This window comes from Salmo trutta, chromosome 1 (genome assembly GCF_901001165.1).
Source record: "Salmo trutta chromosome 1, fSalTru1.1, whole genome shotgun sequence".
NCBI lineage: Eukaryota > Metazoa > Chordata > Actinopteri > Salmoniformes > Salmonidae > Salmo > Salmo trutta.
Window position 1 is genome coordinate 16,410,371 of NC_042957.1, and position 26,685 is coordinate 16,437,055.

General features: G+C 44.1%; 1 protein-coding gene across 3 annotated transcripts in view; it reads right to left on the reverse strand.

The window, feature by feature from the left end:
• Window positions 1–1,981: 1,981 nt before the first annotated feature.
• The window catches only part of LOC115172226 (bromo adjacent homology domain-containing 1 protein), a 41,557-nt gene continuing 16,853 nt past the window's right edge, over window positions 1,982–26,685 (reverse strand). For 2 of the 3 annotated variants that reach the window (XM_029729479.1, XM_029729571.1), the window contains exons 2-7: window positions 14,721–16,511; window positions 13,900–14,258; window positions 13,537–13,696; window positions 12,032–12,111; window positions 11,513–11,604; window positions 1,982–7,964 (exon numbers count right to left, since the gene is read on the reverse strand). In XM_029729479.1, coding sequence (XP_029585339.1) covers window positions 7,775–7,964; window positions 11,513–11,604; window positions 12,032–12,111; window positions 13,537–13,696; window positions 13,900–14,258; window positions 14,721–16,491 — 2,652 coding nt within the window. In that variant the 5' untranslated portion in view covers window positions 16,492–16,511 and the 3' untranslated portion in view covers window positions 1,982–7,774. The remainder of the gene's footprint in view (window positions 7,965–11,512; window positions 11,605–12,031; window positions 12,112–13,536; window positions 13,697–13,899; window positions 14,259–14,720; window positions 16,512–26,685) is intronic. The other variant, XM_029729661.1, reaches the window with a different exon arrangement.

The window sequence follows — 26,685 nt, forward strand, 5'->3', positions numbered from 1 at the left end:
GTACTGATGGGAGTGGATTGTGGGTGCTCGAGGCCTACAGTACTGATGGGAGTGGATTGTGGGTGCTGGAGGCCTACAGTAGTGATGGGAGTGCATTGTGGGTGCTGGAGGCCTACAGTACTGATGGGAGTGGATTGTGGGTGCTCGAGGCCTACAGTAGTGATGGGAGTGGATTGTGGGTGCTGGAGGCCTACAGTACTGATGGGAGTGCATTGTGGGTGCTCGAGGCCTACAGTAGTGATGGGAGTGGATTGTGGGTGCTGGAGGCCTACAGTACTGATGGGAGTGGATTGTGGGTGCTGGAGGCCTACAGTAGTGATGGGAGTGGATTGTGGGTGCTCGAGGCCTACAGTACTGATGGGAGTGGATTGTGGGTGCTGGAGGCCTACAGTACTGATGGGAGTGCATTGTGGGTGCTCGAGGCCTACAGTACTGATGGGAGTGGATTGTGGGTGCTGGAGGCCTACAGTACTGATGGGAGTGGACTGTGGGTGCTCGAGTCCTACAGTACTGATGGGAGTGGATTGTGGGTGCTGGAGGCCTACAGTACTGATGGGAGTGGATTGTGGGTGCTGGAGGCCTACAGTACTGATGGGAGTGGATTGTGGGTGCTCGAGGCCTACAGTACTGATGGGAGTGGATTGTGGGTGCTCGAGTCCTACAGTACTGATGGGAGTGGATTGTGGGTGCTGGAGGCCTACAGTACTGATGGGAGTGGATTGTGGGTGCTCGAGTCCTACAGTACTGATGGGAGTGGATTGTGGGTGCTCGAGGCCTACAGTACTGATGGGAGTGCATTGTGGGTGCTCGAGGCCTACAGTACTGATGGGAGTGGATTGTGGGTGCTGGAGGCCTACAGTACTGATGGGAGTGGATTGTGGGTGCTCGAGTCCTACAGTACTGATGGGAGTGGATTGTGGGTGCTGGAGGCCTACAGTACTGATGGGAGTGGATTGTGGGTGCTGGAGGCCTACAGTACTGATGGGAGTGGATTGTGGGTGCTGGAGGCCTACAGTAGTGATGGGAGTGGATTGTGGGTGCTGGAGGCCTACAGTACTGATGGGAGTGGATTGTGGGTGCTGGAGGCCTACAGTACTGATGGGAGTGAGGATTGCTGGTGTCTTATGCCAAGACTGATGGCTTGATGGGAATGGGTTTAAAGGTTTCAATAAAGGTTTATGAGCTGGGTGCTACTCAGAAACAGACTGGCCATAGGGCAGTTCAGGCAAATGCCCACTGGGCTGGTCCACCTTGAGGCCAGTGGGCTGAGCTCATGGGAGAAAAACATTTTGGTTGAAAAGAAAAAAGGCAGAAATGACATGTGCCCATGGGCCTGTTAAGAAATATTCTAATGATTTTGGAGCAGAATGATCATAATTTAGATAATTGGTTGCTGTCCCATTTCATAAACACTGGCCCAGAAAAAAGAAATGGGCCAATGTTTCAGAAATGCCCGGGCCGATTTCTGGTCCCAGTCAAGCCTTACTGCTACTAAATGTTTGAAATCAAATCGTGAAAGCCTGCTGGAGCTGTTGAGTTATCAGATCTTCCACTGTAGTGTTCAGTGATCCCGCTCTGTACTGTCTGTGTGTCTAAGTCCGTGGGATGGACATCAGTAGCTATGCTGTGCTAGTGTCTGGCCACATAGAGCACTGCGCATTCCTAATGCCCTGAGCCGGATTAAGCATTGTACAAAGATGGGCCGAGGGAAATATGTCTCTGAAGTGGAGGCCAAAGTCTGTGTCCTGAACCTGTAGTATATCTACTGACACCTTGTGGTCGTTGGTTGCAACTTACATACCAGTATACCTTCGAAAGCCATGATGACACACACACACACACACACACACACACACACACACACACACACACACACACACACACACACACACACACACACACACGGCCATCTGATTGTTACTTTTGCATTCAACTTTCAAAGCAACATATGGCAGAATCACAATAAAGAACACGCAAAAGATTTTTTCACAAAGGACTTAAACTTTATAAATAGTCTTTCAATGGAACATTAAATCAGCAGGGATTCTAGAATTCTTACCAAAAACCCAAGAGATTTTCAGAGAGCATGACAAAGTGACAGTTATCTGATACACACATCCTTTATCTACTCCAAAAATATCTAGACTTTTAGATCCCTCATTGTTAAATATATCAAAATATATGCTGACACTTAGCAGTAATACAGAAGACCACAAAAAGCAGAGTTTCAGGCATTGGTCAGGTGATTAGTTTAGATTGGTGCAGAGATAAAAACACTTCCTGGGTAAGTGAGAAGTGGAATGGTGGAGATCAGAGGTCAGGAACATTTGACCCATGTTACCATGGAAACCATACGTACACATGACATATCATGACCATGTCCCAATAGCCCAAACATAATATACCATCTCCTTTCCTCACTTTTCTTGCCATAGGACTTTAAATGTTTGACAGTTAAATATCACACAACACCTATACTATATCATTTCCCCGTCCTCTGTGACATAAATGAAAGGAGATGAGGAAAGTAAATGTTAAAGAGCTATGGGACATAGTCAGGGTGTTCTATTCTGAAGTTGTCAGTGGGACACCCAATTTCTGTTCATGTAGTGCCCTCTACGGGCTCAATACTGTAAATACACGTCTGGGAGTAAAGCCATGGTGGGTCTGTCTGTGTGCTGATGGTGCAGAACAGCTGATCAGGTCAAGTCTGTATCTTCAACTCTCTCATATGAATCTTCCCATGAAACAATGTGACTAAGTCAAAATCCAAAATAACAATATACGACGTCACAAAAAATATCAGCAGCAAAACCCCACTAGACAGAAAACTGCCGCAGAAAGATAAAGTTTATCGTCCTATAGTCAGGCCGTCTCAGGTATAGAGTGACTCTGTCCTCTAATTGGATAGATCGATGAGGGGAGGGCTCAGGTGACCCCTGTTACCATGGCAACCTCCCAGACGTCAAACCCTAAAGTCAGACATGTAGACACTTCACTCCCTAAACCACAGATCTAGGATCAGTTTAGATTCACCCTCCAACCACAGGGGGATGGGGACATATCTGACCCTGGATCAGTGGTTAGAGTGGAACTTCTACTGCCCCTAACTTTGTGTCAGAATGTGCTTTGGTCTTCTTTACCTCTGATGCCAAGTGGCACCTCTAGATAGAAACCAGCTCTGGTGCCAGTCTGTTTCTGCTGCAGCCAACCTGGCCTTGCCATTGTCTGGCTGGGCAGTAATATAGCATTGTTACAGAAACAACCTTCTACACCGCTAGCTATATAAGTACAAACTACTACAACCTCTGTGAATCTCCATTCAATAATTTAATCTCCAAACTCATAAATTACTAATAACAAGAAACCAATCGTTTTTCATTATTGACCACGAAAGTCTTAGCAAGAGGACTTTTTTCAATTAATTAAACACATTATCCAAATAAGTTAAATTGAAATCTTTATATATTGTATTGGTTTACTCCATTTAAATATTTATGTATTCATTTTTAAATATAATCATCAGCTACAGGTCTTGCAAAAAATACTACTACTGCACTGTGCAACTGCTGTCTACAGAGGGTCAGGGGTCACCGAGTCAGGGTTGAAATATGTACACTTAATCATTTCAGAAAACTATTTACAGTCCTCTTTTAGCTGGTATTTCTATAGTATTCAGAAAGATAGTGGTAACACCACAGCGGAGTACAGAGTAGGTCACATCTCAAATGGCACCTTCTGTCTTCTGCTTATTATTTCAAAGAATTCAACTCAGGTTGGTAACTACTTGGTACCAAGTTATACTTTTTCCAATGAATCCTTAAGAAACTAAAATGTAATTACTAAGTAAATATTAGGTAAATAACTGCCATTTAACCATGCAAATTCAAAGTAAATACCAGGGCCCAGATTCACAAAACCTTTTTAAAGAAGACATTTCTTCTTAACTGCCACTTTTTCCTGAACTATAGACTTAAGAAGAAAGTTAAGACAAGTTGCTATTCCTCAAAAAGGTTCTTGGAAATTTTGTTGCGCAATTTCTTATGTTTCTCCTTAAGTAAAGTTAAGAAGAAATTAGATTCTTAAATAAAGTTATTGGAAATGTTAATTCCAAGATAGCTAAACCGTTGTCTTAAACTCAGGGCAGTGAGAGAAGAAGCTCATGAAAGCAATTGAACATGTTTAATTCTCTCACAAACTTAATCTGAAAGTTTCAGTATTGATTATTTTAAACACAAAAACATGTTTTAGACAGTAATCTCAGGAAGAAATATGCTAACATGATTGGCATATGAGCTAGATAGCTAGTTAAAACAGTTGCCTTGCAACAAACATTTTAAGATGATTTGTAAGAAGATATTTGAGAAGTTTGTAAGAAAATCATTAAATCTTAAGATATTGTTGAGGAATTGCACTTATGACAATCTTATGAAGTGTTTTGTGAATCTGGGCCCAAGTGAATACTGGACTGTAAAATAAAGTGTAATCAACATCTTTTAGGTAGGGACCTCAGATCTTGCACCAACCCTTATAGTCAGAAATTAACCAAAACGTAACCTAACCCTTCCCATTTCTCGTCTTCCAGGTTTTTGGTCAAATCTCAATTTATGACTTGTGATTCAAATTCAAAACTAAGCTAAAATAAAATGAAAAAGTTTTACTTCCTCGATTTACACATACATTTGTCAAAAATAGTCCCTCTGAAAAATATATTGCATATGCCATCTTAAGAAATTGACATAATAAAATATTTTTGATAAGGAAAAATTGTAAAGTAGGAGAATATATATTATTTTTTTCAAAGAATCTGGGCACCACTAGCAACAAAATACCTATTGATAATATTTAAATTTAAACCTTTATATGATTTATCCGATACAAGCTTTGTTTAGTCGCTATTTTGGGGTATGATTCAAACTGTTAGAATGGAAAATGTTTCAGATGGCTTTTGGGTATTATTCAAAACTTTGCAGATTAGGCACAAAGTCCAGCAATAGAACATTTGCACAGTAAGAAAGCAATCCAAGGTAGTGTTTTAAGAAGTACTAACTCAGTCAGACACTGCCGCTTGTCTAGGACTACACGTGACGGACAGACACTTCTGCAGAAGGTTACAAGGCAATGTTGAATGATTGTGGTTAAAAACCAACACATCTCAATAACGCATATCAAAAGGACATTTTTCAGAGATTCCAAGCCAAACCTCTGGAACATCACATTACGTCATTCCGCACAGCGAGTTACACCAAGATGCCAACTCACCTGAACCCCCCTGGACAGCGTGGATGAATAACAATAATACCAGTGTGGATCCACAATCTACAGGAATGATTTTTCATTGTACATATTTCATTATATGATATGACAGGTTGGTTGGATAGCAGGTAACATATAAACCAGAGGTGGCTACCACTCCTCCTGGAGATCTACTGAATATGCAGGTTTTTGCCCCAGCCCTGCTCCAACTAACACACCTGATTTTACTAATCAGCTGTTAGAGCAGGGCTGGAGCAAAAGCCTGCATACACAGTAGCTCGCTAAGAGTAAGGTCGTCCACCCCTGAAGTAACACATAGATAGTATGCTGGCGGATGTCTCTAATAGTAAAACACATAAAGTAGTTATGCATTGATAAAAGTTGCCATGACACAGCCTTAGTTTCCATTCTCTACTAAGCGCACAGACAGTGATAATACACAGTATTGTCCCCAGTTATAATATAACATATTAGTAGCTTAACATAAATCAGAACACAATCATAGACGTTGTAATTAAGTAATGGATTAGTGCAATCTAACAAGGGAGGGAGGAGACGAGAGGAGGGAAGAGGACAAGAGAAGGAGAGGAGTGGTGGTGCTCTGCTTCGTGACATCCTTTGGTTTATCTTGGAGAGGGCGGAGCTTCGAAGGATGGAAAGGGATGGGGGATAGAAGTAGAATGAGTAGAATGGACAAAGATCCACAACATGTGGACCAGCAGCCATATTGGATGTACCATGATGTAATGTCGAATAAAACGCTTATCACTCGGAATCTCTGAGGAAACCAAGCCTTTCTCAGTGTTCTACTCAAACAACAAAAATGGCAAAGTGTTGACCGGGGTGAAATCTATGTGGATTTTGTCTGTGGTTTAGTACTTTTTCCATTCTACTCATCCAATTTCTAATTGGGTGGGACTAGCTGCCTAAAGCTCTACCTGCAAGTCATAAGGCAAGTCATGGGAACAACAGGGTCGCGTTCAGCAGAGTGCAACATTACAGAAAGTTAAGATAGACATGTATAGTAAGCAATGGTCTCTGCAATACGTTACATTTCCATTTGAACGTTCTGGAATGTTTCAGCCTTCTGAACACGCCAAAGGAGGTGGGCACTGACATCAACAACCCTCCTTCCGATAGGCCAACGCAGAGCATGGGAGAGGTTAGCCCTCCACAGTAAGGGGGCTCTCCATTGGACCGTTGGACAAAAGCATGACAACAGTCCTGTTCTTAGGAACAGAAAAAGGGGGTCGGGGGGGATTCCATCTCACATGACCCTATTCTTCATATAGTGCCCTGTCTTTGACCAAAGCCCTATACAGCAGGGGTTCTCAGTTACATTCAGCCGAGGACAATTTGTTCTTGAGCGGATGGTCGGGGAGCCGGAAGATGGTTCTAAATTATTTGGACCCTGCAAACTGATCACAAGAATCCCAAACAGATATAGTATTTCACAAAAACATAATTTCAAACCTTGATTACACTGGGAAATGACCATCTCCATTTATGCGTGGGAATACTTGAGGACAGATTTCCTAAATTAAAATCACTTTGAGCTGATTTCAGTTTTTTATGTCCCACAACAACCATTATTTAAAAATAAATAAATATAAATAATTTTGTTCAGAAAACTTGGGGGGGGGCTGCCTATTGGGGAGCCCTGCTATACAGTAACATTTATCTGCTAAGTAATGCACTTTATGAGGAATAGGGTATGATTAGAGACTCAGCCAGCACTGAGGGTACTTCAGAATAGTGTGTCGTGTTCTGTTCGGACAATGCAGGAGGGGAAGGTGAGACTTCCACTTCCTTTGTGAACCTGCACCTGTGGTTTCACTGTAGCCAACAGACTGAACACACACGTGGTCAGTCTGAACACACACACACACACACACACACACACACACACACACACACACACACACACACACACACACACACACACACACACACACACACACACACGCCAGGGACATAAAACCTCATTGTGTGTGTGTTCAAGCTGCAAGTGCCCTCTCGATCACAGCTGCCTCAGAGATGAACACAAATGAAGAAGAACGTTGTCATCACATCAGGCTCTAACATCAACGTCATGACGAGCCCTGTATGGCTCTGGTTGAGCAGTTCTTCCTCTTGTTAGGTCACCAACATGGCCGTCCATGCACATGGTGATGAGCCCTGGTATAGCAGGACATGGTTAACCAGGACAGCTAGCAGATCTCTCCCTTCTGTCCAAGCCGGTACAGTTCTAGTTCCAGTTGAGGGGGTCAAAACTTCACCTCCCTAGTAACAGTTGTAAAAGGGGGTAAGGTACTTCAGTACCCACTCCTTCAATGCCATTCTGGGGATTCAGATATCAGTGGTTCCCCTCCAATACTTGATCCTTCAACAGCCCTCCCTCCAGTTCAGGGGACCCCCAAAACCCTTCCGGGGTTCCCCCTCTCATCCTTCAGCCCCATGTGTAGGAGTGCGTGTGCTCCACTATGGGTGGCTCTGTCTGCCTGTCCTCTGCTGTCCCCTACTGCAGGTTCTTCAGGATGCGTCCATAGCGGAAGTCGTAGACGTGGCGGCAGAGGTACACCAGTTCAGGGTCTATGTCGGCGGGCACCTGGCGGTGGTCTGGGGGGTCGAAGTCTGAGGGGCAGGGGACCACTCTGGCAGCACCAGGGGGTACACCCTCTGCACGCCGCTTCACCAAGGCACAAAATCTATACATGGAAAATCAAAGTGAGTTTTGAATGCAGTCGCGCCTTTTCTTCTCCCTACTTTACTTTCCTACCTCCAGTCAAGTGAACATGCTCCAGTAAAGTCTCTCCTTAAGAGTGCTTCTAGTGTCAGTGATACTACCCACTAAAGAATGCCTTGACGATGAAAGGTGTCAATTCAGAGGAATCTTACCCTCTGCACTGCGCTAAAGCACACAGCAAGGAGTTTCAACTACAGTTGAAGTCGGAAGTTTACATACACCTTAGCCAAATACATTTAAACTCAGTTCCTCACAATTCCTGACATTTAATCAGAGTAAAAATTCCCTGTTTTAGGTCAGTTAGGATCACCACTTTATTTTAAGAATGTAAAATGTCAGAATAATAGCAAAGAGAAAGATTTATTTCAGTTTTAATTTCTTTCATCACATTCCCAGTGGGTCAGAAGTTTACATACACTCAATTAGTATTTGGTAGCATTGCCTTTAAATTGTTTAACTTGGGTCAAACGTTTCAGGTAGCCTTCCACAAGCTTCCCACAATAAGTTGGGTGAATTTTGGCCCATTCCTCCTGACAGAGCTGGTGTAACTGAGTCAGGTTTGTAGGCCTCTTTGCTCGCAAACGCTTTTTCAGTTCTGCCCATAAATCTTCTACAGGTTTGAGGTCAGGGCTTTGTGATGGCCACTCCAATACATTTATTTTGTTGTCCTTAAGCCATTTTGCAACAACTTTGGAAGTATGCTTGGGGTCATTGTCCATTTGTAGACCCATTTGCGACCAAGCTTTAACTTCCTGACTGATGTCTTGAGATGTTGCTTCAATATATCCACATAATTTTCTTTCCTCATGATGCCATCTATTTTGTGAAGTGCACCAGTCCCTCCTGCAGCAAAGCACCCCCCCCCCCCCCACATGATGCTGCCACCCCCGTGCTTCACGGTTGGGATGGTGTTCTTCGGCTTGCAAGCCTCCCCTGTTCTCTTCCAAACATAACGATGGTCATTATGTCCAAACAGTTCTATTTTTGTTTCATCAGACCAGAGGACATTTCTCCAAAAAGTATGATCTTTGTCCCCATGCGCAGTTGCAAACCGTAGTCTGGCTTTTTTATGGCGGTTTGGAGCAGTGGCTTCTTCCTTACTGAGCGGCCTTTCAGGTTATGTCAATAGAGGACTCGTTTTACTGTAGATATCGATACTTTTGTACCGGTTTCCTCCAGCATCTTCACAAGGTCCTTTGCTGTTGCTCTGGGATTGATTTGCACTTTTCGCACCAAAGTACGTTCATCTCTAGGAGACAGAACGCGTCTACTTCCTGAGCGGTATGACGGCTGCGTGGTCCCATGGTGTTTATACTTGCGTACTATTGTTTGTATAGATGAACGCGGTACGTTTGGAAATTGCTCCCAAGGATGAACCAGACTTGTGGAGGTCTACAATTTTTTTTCTGAGGTCTTGGCTGATTTCTTTTGGTTTTCCCACGATGTCAAGCAGAGGCACTGAGTTTGAAGGTAGGCCTTGAAATACATCCACAGATACACCTCCAATTGAATCAAATGATGTCAATTAGCCTATCTGAAGCTTCTAAAGCCATGACATAATTTTCTGGAATTATCCAAGCTGTTTAAAGGCACAGTCAACTTAGTGTATGTAAACTTCTGACCCCCTGGAATTGTGATACAGTGAATTATAAGTTAAATAATCTGTCTGTAAACAATTGTTGGAAAAAATACTTGTCATGCACAAAGTAGATGTCCTAAACGACTTGCCAAAATTCTAGTTTGTTAACAATAAATGTGTGGAGTGGTTGAAAAACAAGTTTTAAATGACTCCAACCTAAGTGCATGGAAACTTCCGACTTCAACTGTTCAATGTTGTGTGTTAACGATGGATATATGGTCTTTCTCAGTGTGTGTGTGTGTGTGTGTGTGTATATATATACACTGCTCAAAAAAATAAAGGGAACACTTAAACAACACAATGTAACTCCAAGTCAATCACACTTCTGTGAAATCAAACTGTCCACTTAGGAAGCAACACTGATTGACAATAAATTTCACATGCTGTTGTGCAAATGGAATAGACAACAGGTGGAAATTATAGGCAATAAGCAAGACACCCCCAATAAAGGAGTGGTTCTGCAGGTGGAGACCACAGACCACTTCTCAGTTCCTATGCTTCCTGGCTGATGTTTTGGTCACTTTTGAATGCTGGCGGTGCTTTCACTCTAGTGGTAGCATGAGACGGAGTCTACAACCCACACAAGTGGCTCAGGTAGTGCAGCTCATCCAGGATGGCACATCAATGCGAGCTGTGGCAAGAAGGTTTGCTGTGTCTGTCAGCGTAGTGTCCAGAGCATGGAGGCGCTACCAGGAGACAGGCCAGTACATCAGGAGACGTGGAGGAGGCCGTAGGAGGGCAACAACCCAGCAGCAGGACCGCTACCTCCGCCTTTGTGCAAGGAGGAGCAGGAGGAGCACTGACGGAGCCCTGCAACATTACCTCCAGCAGGCCACAAATGTGCATGTGTCTGCTCAAACGGTCAGAAACAGACTCCATGAGGGTGGTATGAGGGCCCGACGTCCACAGGTGGGGGTTGTGCTTACAGCCCAACACCGTGCAGGACGTTTGGCATTTGCCAGAGAACACCAAGATTGGCAAATTCGCCACTGGCGCCCTGTGCTCTTCACAGATGAAAGCAGGTTCACACTGAGCACGTGACAGACGTGACAGAGTCTGGAGACGCCGTGGAGAACGTTCTGCTGCCTGCAACATCCTCCAGCATGACCGGTTTGGCGGTGGGTCAGTCATGGTGTGGGGTGGCATTTCTTTGGGGGGGCCGCACAGCCCTCCATGTGCTCGCCAGAGGTAGCCTGACTGCCATTAGGTACCGAGATGAGATCCTCAGACCCCTTGAGACCATATGGTGGTGCGGTTGGCCCTGGGTTCCTCCTAATGCAAGACAATGCTAGACCTCATGTGGCTGGAGTGTGTCAGCAGTTCCTGCAAGAGGAAGGCATTGATGCTATGGACTGGCCCGCCCGTTCCCCAGACCTGAATCCAATTGAGCACATCTGGGACATCATGTCTCGCTCCATCCACCAACGCCACGTTGCACCACAGACTGTCCAGGAGTTGGCGGATGCTTTAGTCCAGGTCTGGGAGGAGATCCCTCAGGAGACCATCCACCACCTCATCAGGAGCATGCCCAGGCGTTGTAGGGAGGTCATACAGGCACGTGGAGGCCACACACACTACTGAGCCTCATTTTGACTTGTTTTAAGGACATTACATCAAAGTTGGATGAGCCTGTAGTGTGGTTTTCCACTTTAATTTTGAGTGTGACTCCAAATCCAGACCTCCATGGGTTGATAAATTGGATTTCCATTGATTATTTTTGTGTGGTTTTGTTGTCAGCACATTCAACTATGTAAAGAAAAAAGTATTTAATAAGATTATTTCTTTCATTCAGATCTAGGATGTTGTTTAAGTGTTCCCTTTATTTTTTTGAGCAGTGTATATATATATATATATATATTTTGGTTTCTTACCGACAGTACTGCGCTAGTGGGAGAACATAGCATCGGTCTTCGATGCAGGCCACACTGTTCTCGTCTTGATGCCGAGAGGCAAAAATCTCATTCTGAAAAGAGAGAAACAGACATAGAAATATCAAATCACCACACAATCAAAAGGTACAGAGACAAGATGGATGAGAGGCACGGAATCTCATTATTCTTCTCATGTCTTGCATCTGTACTGATGGAGAAACAGAAGACAGGTGAAAGCAATATTGTGGAAGCCTACTGGAAACCTGCTTCCACCAGTTATGTCAGCACACATCAGTGCAGATGAAGGAAAGGAGACAAGGAGAGGGCTCTAGACTATTGAAATTAAGGAAAGGAGATGAAGAACGGAGACAAAGAGAGCCCTCTAGACTATTGAGAGGAAGGAAAGGAGACGAAGAGAGAAGACAAGGGGAGGCCTCTTTAGACTACTGAGATGCAGCCAGAGTTGAGTTGAGTAGAGTTATCCTGAGTTGTTCTGTGGAGTCAGAGAGTTGTCCTCACCTCACAGTGCATGCTGGGGTCTCGGACTCCCTGTGTGTGTTCAGGTCGATAGTACCAGAACAGGCTCATCATCAGCTCTCCTGAGGAGGAGACACACACCCACACGGTCAAAACACCAGACAGGGTGACACGCATTCGCACGTGCACAAACACAAACAAACACTCACACCCACGTGCACATACAACAGACAGTGAAACAACTACAGAGGATCAAAGGACCAGCCCAGTCTTTAACCAGCCAGACATAAGCAGCATTTCAGACATAAACAAGCATTCACAGTATACACACACACACACACACACACCAGGGATTTCATTAGCCGGAAATAGTCGTTTTTTGGCCCACCAAAAAAATGAAAAGCTGATAAATAAAACTGTTGCAGGTCAAAATGACTGGTAGAAGGGAAACAAATCCCATTGCAAAATAATGCTTTTTATTAATTTATGGAAATACCAGTCGATGTAAATTAATTTGACCGTCATGCTTATCGGTCTACAGATTAATTTGCATAATTTAGTGGAATTAAATTGGCCTGTGTGTGTTTTCGTTAGTCATCATGTATCTTATTCATCCAACAAAACTATCACACACGCACAGCATACAGAGCCTATTCTGAGCAGGATTTCTCCTGCAGAGCCTCAGCTGGGTGCTGCTGGAGTAAAACTTAGGCTTTTACAAGCCCATTCATTGCACAACAGTTCTAAATGCAATCGCGTGTTAAAAACAGTTTTGGTGCACAATTAAAGAGCTACTATTTTTATTTCTGAAATGGTAATTGAGGCACGCCTCCCATTCCCAAATAGGCCTATGAGCTTGTGATTTGAAACAATCCACAGCTATTTATTTAAATAATCTAATGATTCCCAATTCCTCTGTGGCTAAGTCATGCTTTCTGGAGAACTATTCTGTATAGACAGGCTTAATTCTTCCCTGTGGCTCAGTTGGTAGAGCATGGTGTTTGCAACGCCAGCGTGGTGTGTGCAACGCCAGGGTTGTGGGTTCAATTCCCACGGGGGGTCAGTACAAAAAAAATAAAAAAATGCATGGAATGGTATGAAATCTATCTATTCACTACTTACTGTAAGTCGCTCTGGATAAGAGCGTCTGCTAAATGACGTAAATGTAATTATACAATTTACTTCCCTACTGGACCAACCACTCTGCCATTTCTCTCTTGTTGTATTTGTTTTCATATCAACTTTCTTTTGTTGCACAGAAGCCAAAGGCACAGTCCTAGTCATATTAGCAACCCATCCTGCTGCATCTTTAGAATCCCCCTCTTTCTAAGTTTCTAACAGAGATGTTCGTTTCTAACAGAGATGTTCGTTTCTAACAGAGATGTTCATCTCTGTCACATATGGAACCGCTATCAGGTGCGCTGTTTAGAATGGTGTTTAGAAAATATTCAATCTTCCCGGCCACGTTGTCCGGTGCCGGAAACCCTGACACGCACACAATTATTATACCCCAACAACAGGTTCAGACATCCTGCTGTCTCTCTCACCAGATTTGGGGTCCTCCCATAGCGCTGATATCTTGGCGACGTAGGGCAGGGACTTCTTCCGGGGACCGGCGCGCAGCAGCACTGTGTCTCGGACACGTATCACTTCGCCGTCTCTCTGTACTCCTTCATAACACTGCCGTAAGGCCGTCTCGTCCTCCCCCTGATACACACACAGTCAAAACACACTTATCTTTATTCTCCAGTCTCTGGCGATATCAGCAGTATTCTATCAGAAAGGTCTTGGAACACATTCTCATTAACAACAATGAGCCAATTGAAAGCTAGGGATGGTTAGGTTGCCATGGTAGTATGAGGGAAGTAAACTCTCAGTACCACAACACACACAAACTTGATCCCACATACCGCAATGAACACTTCTTTCTCTGTGGGCACTCCTACAGGCAGCCACCCGTTGGTGGCCCGTCGGTGGCTGACCCTCTTCTGCTTGGCGGGGGATAGGCTGGGTGTCGGAGCTGGCTGTTTCTGGGACAGCCTGGTTCTCCCCATGGACAGAGAGCCGTTAGGGGGCTTGGAGCCCTGAGGGCACTCCCTGGCCAGCTTCAGCCTGGCCTGGGGCACACTGCGGTCAGACAGGGGGGTGAGGAGACGGGGCTTGGCCTGGGTGGAGGACGGGGTGGTAGGGAGGGGACAGCCTGAGAGGGGGAGAGAGGGAGAAACCAGGAGGGAGGGGTTGTGGTCACCCTGGGGGGAGGAGTAACCCTCTGGAGAGAGAGCGAAGGGAGGAAGAATAGACTAGTGTTTACTCCATAAACAAAACTACATAGGCCTCACTAGATGTCATGCTACATAGGCCTAACTCGATTCCTATGTCATGCTTTTCTCTGATTCCCTGTAGATACTGTTTGCTTACTGCAATGTACTCAATGTCTGGGACAGAGAGACAAAGATATGTCTTCCTCTTGTAAGATAATAAACATAATTCAGTCACGATCACGCCAAATGGCGAGAACACACAGGTGATAATAACACATTCTCATTTGCAATCTGAGAAGCATGAACAATGGATGTGCCTTTGAGTGTGTGCTCAATGAGTTAGAATTCCCTTATAAAATATATTTACAGTACATGCACTACATAACTCCAAACTACCACTACTTTTTAAATCAGCATATAGGGGCCTAGTCAGTAGGCCTACATTCTCCGTGTCCTCCTCCTCCTCTTACCTGTCTTGATGCTGTGTGTACACCCGGAGCAGCCTGTGGAGAAAGAGCACCCCCTGCTGTTGACCGGCTGCATGGCTCTGTATGTGTAGCCGCTGACCCGGCAGGCCTCGCTGTAGCAGGGAGTGCCCACTGAGCCACAGAAGGCAGGATGGGCCAGCGTCGAGGAATGGGACACCGGAGGACCCAGCAGCTTGGACCCAGACACCCTGCCGGGACACAGCGTCGAGGAGCCAAAGTTCAGAGGTCGCGAGCTGAGGTTGGCTGACGGAGCTCCAGGGTGTGTAGGATGGGCGATGTGGACGTAGTAGCTGGAGAAGCAGGCGGGGTCGGCGGTGCAGAGGCAGGGGTGGGGGCTGAGGGTCAGGGCTGTGTGGGAGTGGGGATGGGAGGGTGACGTCACTAGGCACTCCCGTTTCACAGAGGTTAGGGCAGAGTTTAAAGGTCGTTCTTCAGAGTCGGCGTAGGCCTGCTGACCCAGGAACAAGGCCAGGCGGTGGCAGTACTCCACAGAGCCCTCTGGGGGGCAGCAGTAGTATGGGCTCAGCTCTGCCTCCACCTGCTCCTCTTTGACAACGGGCTTCAGCGGGTAGGCTAGCATGCTGCGCGACTGGTAGCCTGGTTTGGTTAGCCGGTGGGTGCACCCGCCAGACTCCCACTCCACTTTGGGCTCAAAGTTGGACTTCTTGCAGGCAGAACAGCCTACCTCTCCTGGAATCAATTGCCTTCCCTTCTGCTTAGGCTGGCGGCTGCACGGTTTAAGAGTTGGTCGCGGTTGCGGTTGCTTCTGCTTCACGTCAACTGATGCAGTGCTCGTAGCCTTGCAGTCCATCGTCGTAGTCGTTGATGTTGTTTTCACTCGCTGTTTGCTAGTCGCCGAGGTGCTCGTTAACTTTAGCAGCGCAGCAGCGTTGAGTCCAGCTAGCCGTCGGGGAGCAGGGGTGTGTAACATCTGTAAAGTCATCATCTCTTTCTTCTGTCCTCTGTCTGGTTTGGCCGGTTTCTTGGAGACCTTCTTAGTCTTCCTGGAGCTTTGGCACGGGTCAGGCTTGTGCGATGTGGAGGCCTTGCTGCTGGCTCTTGGAGCATTAGGATTTCCGGTCACCCCGCGCCTGGCCGGATCCGTCCCCAGGAACGACTCACCGCTGGTGGGCTCATCCTGTTGTCTCCTGGCCTGTTTAGAAGCCGGCTGGTTCTCGTTAGGTCTCTCCAACAGCAGACTGTTCACGGCCTCAGCGTTGAGAGAAGCTAGCCGTCGCTTACGCGGCTCTGGAAATGGCGACCCCTGCTCATCACTGGTGGTTTTTGATTTAGTTTTTGGTATCATCTTTGCCAGGAGTTTCCCCTTGGCTTTGCCTTTTCCTTTGTCCAGTTTCTTGCTCCGGGATTCAGGTTTGACGGGCGGGTGAGTTGGCGAATCATTCCCCCTCTCACTGGTGTCCTCCTGCTCCTGGATGTCCTTCTCCAGTCGGGTGAGCAAAACGTGACAGCTAAGTCCCTCCTCCTCCGGAGCACCTCCCCTTCCTCGTAAGGGATAAGATTTCCTGCTCCGCCTCCTATTCCGCTCCGGAGTCTTCTCCCTCCTGTCCATCATCTCTTTAACCCCGCCCCTTCCTCGCTTAGTCCCGCCCTTCTTCATGGTCCTGCCAAATCGCAGCGTGCGCTCAGGCCAGGCCCCGCCCATGGTCTCACCATGTGGCCTATCGGGGCAGTGTTCCCGCGTCACTGTGCTGCGACTCTGGCTAAGAGAACCTTTGTTCTGGGCGTGGGTCATCACATGCTGCACCACTAGGCCTGGGGAGGAGAGACGCACTGTTAATGTCACTCCTAAAAACAGGGTAATATGGCCCGGGTCGTATTCATTAGGCACCAAACGGAAGAAAAAAGAACAAGCAGGGAGGGACTACCTGAATTTGTCCAATAAAAAAAAGATTGTTTCTTTTCATATTTCTTATCGTTTCCGTTTTGCTACACTGTGTCCTAATGAATACAACCCTGGTATCTCTTTAATCCCTAGCCTATCACCTAAACCAGTGCCGAGATCTACCGCTCAATTTGTTTTTAAACAAGACTTAAAGAATGTACCATTAACCTAATAAAAAAACAGTTCTGTAACTGGCCTGCCAATATTGTTCTTCTCGACCATATTATATTTCAAAACTTGAGCTTTGATTACAAAATATATCAGTTGGTGTAGCACTTCCGAGGCACAGCTAGGGCTGTTGCGGTGACCGTATTACCGCCACACCAGCGGTCACGAGTCATGAAGGCAGTCAAATTCCACGTGACCGTTTGGTGACGATAATTAGGCTTCTCCAAGCTCTGATGCTGCTGCTGGTCATTAGTAACCTACCAAACATGCTAACGGCCTGGTACTCAGCATTCTATTTTCCCTCTAATCACTGACATCAATGCAAACATATTCAATAATCTAATCAAACACTTCATGAGAGCCCATGAGCTCATGTTGCGCAACATTTCTATAGGCTATGCAATTGCGGGAGAAAACAGAGTGATGGCTGCTAATAAAAAGACGAGGATCCCATCAGCTTTCTATAGGCTAGACCTACTGTATTTATTTCTCAACTCTCCTAATACTAAGCACATTGCTTATATTTACAACGGGAGTATATCCTACCTGGCTGGCATGAAAATAAACCACAGGGAAAAGCATCTTCTATTCGCTATTTAAGTGCATAGATGACATGTATTTTTCCCCCTGCCCCGAGACAGGTGCATAATGGTCCATTCTAAATCAAAACAAATGTCACACATATATTATTTAGTATATGTAAAGACAAGATTAAATGAAGAACAGTCTGATGGGTGACAATATTATCACTTGTGAATTATATATCATCACTTGGTAGTTACAGTCTTGTCCAATCGCTGCAACTCCGAAATACAACCCAGCCAAGCCGCACTGCTTCGCTTAACCCTGAAGCCAGCCGCACCAATGTGTCGGAGGAAACACCTGGCAACCGTGTCAGCGTGCATTCTGCCCGGCCCGCCACAGGAGTCGCTAGAGCGAGATGGGACAAGAACATCCCTGCCGGCCAAACCCGGACAACGCTGGGCCAATTATGCGCCGCCCCATGAGTCTCCCGGTCGTGGCTGGCTGTGACAGAGCCTGGACTCAAACCAGGATCTCTAGTGGCACAGCTAGCATTGCGATGCAGTGCCTTAGACCACTGCATCACTCGGGAGGCCAATAACTTCTTAAAATTAAGTACATTAATCCGCTTTACAAGGAGTGTAGAGTCTAACTGGCATATATAAGCAGTGCGTGAGTTTAATTTTCACCATAAAAATGCACCTTTATAATAAAATGCATAATTGCATTTGCGGTCACTGTTGATAATGGTGTTTTCCTCTAATGGGACATTTGCGCTTATAGCCTACTACCATGTGCGCATTGCTGCGCCTATAATGTGAAGAAATAGCCTATAGTTTATAAACATTTTAAGCTAAACATTCTGATCTGCTGCGTCAGCCACATTGCATAAAAATGTTTTTTGATGCTAGTGGTTTTATTAATTTGGGATCTAACGCATCCCACAACATGTTTGGAATATTTATTTATTGTACAGAATAGGTTGACTTTTGTACTATGGGGGATAGTAAATTGACATAGTCTAGTGCTTTTGCTGTTCGTTAGGCCTACTGATCTTGTTAGCTGGCGGAAAGTAAATGTGGACAGTTCTTCCAATATCTTCAATATGCACCTCGGAATTGGATAAGGATGCACGCAGTTGCGTCCCCGATGTGTCGGTCTTCACTTGTAGCCTGTGAGTGAGAGGCACTTTGGATTGCGCAGCACACTCAGGGATCTTTGACACTTCTGTTTTCTCAATGACATTCAAAATCAGATTTGAAAAAAGGCGCAAGTTTAAGTTTGTTCCACCTGAGCGAGTCTGACCACAAGTCAGAGACCACTATGATGACACACCAAATGTGTTTGATGGAGCGCGGGAAAAGGGCAGGAATAGACTTTTGTAGGCTACAGTCCACGCTATGTCATCAAATGGTGCGACTGCTGTCGGCATCTAAAGATTATCCAACTAGAATAAACGCTAGGAGGTAAGGACGAGAGCAGTAGTGTAGTCTACGGCGATACGCACATGACTTATTATTGATATCTACATAGCGCATTGATGTGAATCACACTGCTGCTCTCCCATTTATCTATTTGCGCCATACGGATTGTGGTTGTTGTGGATGGCTGTTCAGAAATATAAATGTGTATTTGAACCCAATAATGGTTGAATTTGAGAAGTTTAAGCTGCCTAGCAATCATTGTTTTTGAAACCAGTGGACAGCCAGTGAAAAATGCGCTCTTGCAACAGCTGCATAGTGCGGATCCCAGCCTATGGAATAAAAGCGGGGCTTATATTGCTCAGTCTAATTCCTGCTGATAAAAAAAATAAAAAATCTATCGATAGGACTAATGGACACATGCTCAAACTCGCACACATTTGATAGACTTAAAGGGGAAATCTGTAGTTGCCACATACATAACATTCATGTAATGTAACATAATATAACATTAATGTAATGTACATACAGTCGAAGTCAGAAGTTTACATACACCTTAATCAAATACATTTAAACTCAGTTTTTCTAAATTCCTGACATTTAATCCTCGTAAAAATTCCCTGTTTAAGGATCTCCACTTTATTTTAAGAATGTGAAATGTCAGAATAATAGTAGAGAGAATAATTTATTTCAGCTTTTATTTCTTTCATCACATTCCCAGTGGGTCAGAAGTTTACCTACACTCAATGAGTATTTGGTGGCATTGCCTTTAAATTCTTTAACTTGGGTCAAACGTTTCAGGTAGCCTTCCACAAGCTCCCCACAATAAGTTGGGTGAATTTTGGCCCATTCCTCCTGACAGAGCTGGTGTAACTGAGTCAGGTTTGTAGGCCTCCTTGCTCGCACACGCTTTTTCAGTTCTGCCCACAAATCTTCTATAGAATTGAGGTCAGGGCTTTGTGATGGCCACTCCAATACATTTTGCCACAACTTTGGAAGTATGCTTGGGGTCATTGTCCATTTGGAAGACCCATTTGCAACCAAGCTTTAACTTCCTGACTGATGTCTTGAGATGTTGCTTCAGTATATCCACGTAATTTTTTCCCCTCATTTTTCCACCATCTATTTTGTGAAGTGCACCAGTCCCTCCTGCAGCAAAGCACCCCCACAACATGATGCTGCCACCCCAGTGCTTCACGGTTGGGATGGTGTTCTTCGGCTTGCAAGCGTCCCCCTTTTTCCTCCAAACATTATGGCCAAACAGTTCTATTTTTGTTTCATCAGACCAAAGGACATTTCTCCAAAAAGTACAATCTTTGTACCTATGTGCAGTTGCAAACCGTAGTCTGGCTTTTTTATGACGGTTTTGGAGCAGTGGCTTCTTCCTTGCTAAGCGGCCTTTCAGGTTATGTCGCTATAGGACTTGTTTTACTGTGGATATAGATACTGTTGTACCTGTTTCCTCCAGCATCTTCACAAGGTCCTTTGCTGTTGTTCTGGGATTGATTTGCACTTTTCGCACCAAAGTACAGAACGTGTCTCCTTCCTGAGCGGTATGACGGCTGTGTGGTCCCATGGTGTTTATACTTGCGTACTATTGTTTGTACAGATAAACGTGGTACCTTCAGGCATTTGGAAATTGCTCCCAAGGATGAACCAGACTTGTGGAGGTCTACAATTTTTTTTCTGAGGTCTTGGCTGATTTCTTTTGATTTTCCCATAATGTCAAGCAAAGAGGCACTGAGTTTGAAGGTAGGCCTTGAAATACATCCACAGGCACTCCTCCAATTGACTCAAATGATGTCAATTAGCCTATCAGAAGCTTCTAAAGCCATTGCATCATTTTCTGGAATTTTCCAAGCTGTTTATAGGCACAGTCAAGTTAGTGTATGTAAACTTCTGACCCACTGGAATTGTCATACAGTGAATTGTAAGTGAAATAATCTGTCTGTAAACAATTGTTGGAAAAATTACTTGCGTCATGCACAAAGTAGATATCCTAAACGACTTGCCAAAACTATAGTTTGTTAACAACAAATTTGTGGAGTGGTTGAAAAACAACTTTTAATGACTCCAACCTAAGTGTTTGTAAACTTCCGACTTCAACTGTATAAATGCCTCATGAGCTTAGTTCAACTGTTACACTCCATGACAACCCAAAATATAAGCTTGTTAATCTCCAATGTTTGTAAACGTTGTAAATGTTAACAAACACTGTGTAACCTTATAACATGGTTAAAACTATCATTTTGATATCATTGATGGTCAATCCTTGCATCCATAGCTGTCTGTTAATCTGAGAGTGGTTACATTTCTCCAGGCCCATCCCTCAGCTTTTTACCAAAACAGAGGCAGGGCGGACCTTTTGTTATTATTTCATACGTAGATTTGCCCTTTAAATATCTGTATATTATCAAGATATCAAAGTGTCACCAACAAAAAGGTAAACAATAGGCCTATAGCAAAGGCAGCATATGGCATTCATTTTTCACATGTAAATAGCACTTTTCAGTAGTGCTCAAAGCATGCCATTCAATGAGCGCAGCATTTAATTTTTCATTTCAACTCGAATCAATGAGCCCAATCAGTCCTCCATGACAACAAAATCATAAACAACAGAGTAGGGCTGGCTAATAAGTCTTTAGTTTTGGGGTTATGCTCAGGTAAAACCATTTGGCTAATCTATACTTCCATATTTTCAAGTCCTATTCTTGAAGATCAGGGAGTATAACATTTATTGGAATAACTGGAATTCTGATACTTTGGGTTTTAATGTAAAGATATCATTTCATTGTATTAATATATGTAGCAGAAAGCGATGGGTTAGAAGAAGCCTACATAACCAACCCATAAAGTAAAATGTAACATCCATATGGCCAGCTATGTAAACTTTAACATTGATTTATCCTGCAATAGATGTCGTTCAATTGGTAACATACATTTTTGTCTTCATCTAATGCCTCTTAAGGGGAAAGTAATCTAAAAGTAACTGAATGTAATTAGTTTACGTTACTGAGTTTGGGTAATCCAAAAGTTACGTTACTGATTATAATTTTGGATAGGTAAATAGTAACTGTAATGGATTACATTTAGAAAGTAACCTACCCAAGCCTGAGCCTTACAATCTATTAAAAATCTAAACATATAGGCCAATGTTTGTAGAACAACTAAAGTTACATTAATTACTCTAAATTAAGCATATAGGAGTACGTATTTTTTTGTTACTCGTGCAACGCAGAATAGCCGCATGTGCGCAATCCCTCAAATCGTTTGGAGAAAATATATTTTATTCAGCTTTGTTCAATTGTATTCTTCATACTATAAAATAATACCACCAAATTATAAGCACATCTTGTCTGCTAAATGAACAAGTGTAGCCCACAGCCATTTGGCATAGCCACATCAGGACAACTCGGAGTACGCTATTATTTTCTTCTGAAATAGACTACATTTTCTTCATATCATGCTTCTTTAGACCTGTCTAAAATAAATAATGTACCGTAATTTCCGGACTATTAAGCGCACCTGAATATAAGCCGCACCCACTGAATTTAAACAAAATTATTATTATGAACATAAATAAGCCGCACATGTCTATAAGCCGCAGGTGCCTACCGGTACATTGAAACAAATGAACTTTACACAGGCTTTAACGAAGCACGGCTTGTAACAAAAATAAAAAATTAGCAGTAAACAGTAGCCTACCAAGAAAGTCATTGGTCACCATCTTCCTTCTCCTGTGCACTGAAACCATCTCCTTCGGTGTCGGAGTTGAATAGCCTCAGAATTGCTTCATCCGATATTGGATCGTTTTCATTGTCGCTCTCGTCACTTTCATTCGGAGGCAAATCCCCCGCTGAGCCCTCTTCAACACGCAGCAGTCCAGCCTTTCCAAACCCGTTGATGATAGTGGATTTTTTGACAATGCTCCACGCTGTCAGGACCCACTGGCAGACTTGACCATAAGTTGCTCTTCGCATGCGGCCCGTTTTAGTGAAGGATTTCTCCCCACTTGTCATCCAAGCCTTCCACTGAACACGGAGCGCCACCTTAAATGCACGATTTACACTGATGTCGAGTGGCTGCAAATACTTTGTTGTGCCCTCAGGAATCAGGGTGACAAAATGACTACTGCAATCAGAATGATGGGAAGTTTGAGAGCGCTCGATTTAATCTAAACAGTAAACAAAAATAGTTGTTTGACCTTAACCCGTTCGGCAATTTCATTGGTCTAATGAAAGCTTCATGCCGCCAAAAAACTGAGCACGTCACAGAATGTGTTTTTTTGGAAGAAAAAAAATTGAAAGCGGGAAAAATCCATATATTAGCCGTGTCATTGTTTAAGCCGCGACGTTCAAAGCCTGGGAAAAAAGTTGCGGCTTATAGTCCGGAAATTACGGTACTTATTGTGAAGGTGTAGGCTATATTACATGGATTTATTGTGAAGGTGTAGGCTATATTACATGGATTTATTGTGAAGGTGTAGGCTATATTACATGGATTTATTGTGAAGGTGTAGGCTATATTACATGGATTTATTGTGAAGGTGTAGGCTATATTACATGCATTTACTAGACTTTTTAAAATGGCTTGTAGGCTGTGTGGAAGCCAGGAGATGCTAAATATGTTTGTGTTAGTTAACGGTCAATTACCGTGAGACCGACAGTTATTTGCTTAACAATCACCGGCAGAAGACATTTTGTGACCGCCACAGCCCTAGGCACAGCTGAGCATAAACTGAAATAATTCGCTTTTTTATTATTTTTACTGGACTGATGATACCTGATGGTCATGGTGCTTTCAAGACAACTGGGAACTCTGAAAAAAACGAGATCAAATCATGTCGTCAGTGATCTTCAGGTCGGAAAGTCGGAGCTCTAGAAAGATAGAATTCTGAGTTGGATGACCATTCAAAACTATTTTTCCCCAGTCGGATCTCGCGCCCCCCCAGAGTTCCCAGTTGTCTTGAACGTGGCATTAGTCTCAGTGGAGGGAGGGAGAGAGCAGCAGAGGGTATGCCTCTCATTGCTGAATATTTTTTGGTTGTTACATTAACTCACTCATAAGAACAGCAGCTCTTTGCTGTATTCTTTGACAGTCTCTCTCTGTTGATGGTTGTAAAAGTTATTCGATCTCACATAGGACAGAATCAAACTTTGCTGTGGCGGGGTTCAAGGAAGCGCTGTAGGAGCGGGTTTTGAGCTATCCGATTGGCCAGTGCAGTAAGCCTCAATTTAGCCACAGATTTCCCGGTCCGCCAGGTTGGCAGAGTTTGTCTTTTCAGACAAATGAAATGGTTCAAATGGGAAAACTTTGCTTACCTGGTGCACAAGGCTTCTGAATCAAATGCACCTAACGTCAACAACATTTTCAAGGCATTCCTAGTTGATTGACCGGTTGGTGACCACTGGCATAAACCCTTCCACATATATTGTGTATACACATATACTTTCAGTTTTCACTGATATAAAAAGTACTGCCCAGTTCCATTTTGCTCTCTAGTCCCTTTTCCTAGCCCTCCTCCTACCCATTTGAAAAGACTGGACAGATGAAAGCCCTATAGAAGCTCCACTTATGGAGCTAAGGGTCTTGAAGAGCTAGATGGAACATCATTACAGTGTATTCGGAAAGTATTCAGACCCCTTCACTTTTTCCACATTTTGTTACATTACAGACTTATTCTAAAATAGATTAAATTCATTGTTTTGCTCATCAATCTAAAACACAATACCCCATAATGACAAAGTGAAAACAGGTTTTTAGAAAATACCTTATTTACATAATTATTCAGACCCTTTGCTATGAGACTCGAAATTGAGCTCAGGTGCATCCTGTTTCCATTGATAATCCTTGAGATATTTCAACAACTTGATTGGAGTCCACCTGTGGTAAATTGTTGATTGGACATGATTTGGAAAGGCACACACATCTGTCTATATAAGGTCTCACAGTTGACAGTGCATGTCAGAGTAAAAACCAAGCCATGAGGTTGAAGGAACTGTCCGTAGAGCTCCGGGACAGGATTGTGTCGAGGCACAGATCTAGGGAAGGGTACCAAAACATGTATGCCGCATTGAAGGTCCCCAAGAACACAGTGGCCTCCATCATTCTTAAAGGGAAGAAGTTTGGAACCACCAAGACTCTTCCTAGAGCTGGCCGCCCGGCCAAACTGAGCAATCGGTTAGAAGGGCATTGGTCAGGGAGGTGACCAAGAACCCAATGGTCACTCTGAGAGAGCTCTAGAGTTCCTCTGTGGAGATGGGAGAACCTTCCAGAAGGACAACCATCTCTGCAGCACTCCACCAATAAGAACTTTATGGTAGAGTGGCTAGACAGAAGCCACTCCTCAGTAAAAGGCACATGACAGCCCACTTGGAGTTTGCCAAAAGGCACCTAAAGGACTCAGACCATGAGAATCAAGATTCTCTAGTCTGATGAAACCAAGATTGAACACTTTGGCCTGAATGCCAAGCGACACGTCTGGAGGAAACCTGGCATCATCCCAACGGTTAAGCATGGTGGTGGCTGCATCAAGCTGTGGGGATGTTTTTCAGGGCCAGGAACAGGGAGACTAGTCAGGATTAGAGGTCGACCGATTAATCGGAATGGCCGATTAATTAGGGCCGATTTCAAGTTTTCATAACAATCGGAAATCGGTATTTTTGGACACTGATTGTGGCCGCTAATAGATATTATTTTTATTTTTATTTTTTTTACACCTTTATTTAACTAGGCAAGTCAGTTAAGAACACATTCTTATTTTCAATGACGGCCTAGGAACGGTGGGTTAACTGCCTTGTTCAGGGGCAGAACGACAGATTTTTACCTTGTCAGCTCGGGGATTAATTTTTGCAACCTTCTGGTTACTAGTCCAACGCTCTGACAACCTGCCTTACATTGCACTCCACGAGGAGCCTGCATGGCAGGCTGACTACCTGTCACGCGAGGGCAGCAAGAAGCCAAGGTAAGTTGCTAGCTAGCATTAAACTTATAAAAAAGAATCAATCTTCACATAATCACTAGTTAACTACACATGGTTGATGATATTACAGGTTTATCTAACGTGTCCTGCGTTGCATATAATCGATGCGGTGCCTGTTAATTTCTCATCGAAATACTTAAATAAATACCTACTTCGCCAAACGGGTGATGATTTAGCACTGTCGTTGCACCAATGTACCTAACCATAAACATCAATGCCTTTCTTTAAAATCAATACACAAGTATATATTTTTAAACCTGCATATTTAGTTAATATTGCCTGCTAACATGAATTTCTTATAATTAGGGAAATTGTGTCACTTCTCTTGCGTTCTGTGCAAGCAGTCGGGGTATATGCTGCAGTTTGGGCCGCCTGGCTCGTTGCGAACTGTGTGAAGACCATTTATTCCTAACAAAGACCGTAATTAATTTGCCAGAATTGTACATAATTATGACATAACATTGAAGGTTGTACAATGTAACAGCAATATTTAGACTTAGGGATGCCACCCGTTAGATAAAATATGGAACGGTTCCGTATTTCACTGAAAGAATAAACGTTTTGTTTTCTAAATGATAGTTTCCGGATTTGACCATATTAATGACCTAAGGCTCGTATTTCTGTGTGTTATTATGTTATAATTAAGTCTTTGATTTGATATTTGATAGAGCAGTCTGACTGAGCAATGGTAGGCAGCAGCAGGCTTGTAAGCATTAATTCAAACAGCACTTTCGTGCGTTTGCCAGCAGCTCTTCGCTGTGCTTCAAGCATTGAGCTGTTTATGACTTCAAGCCTATCAAATCCCGAGATTAGGCTGGTGTAACCCATGTGAAATGGCTAGCTAGTTAGCAGGGTGCGCGCTAATTGTGTTTCAATTGGTGACGTCACTCGCTCTGAGACTTGGAGTAGTTGTTCCCCTTGCTCTGCAAGGGCCGCGGCTTTTGTGGAGCG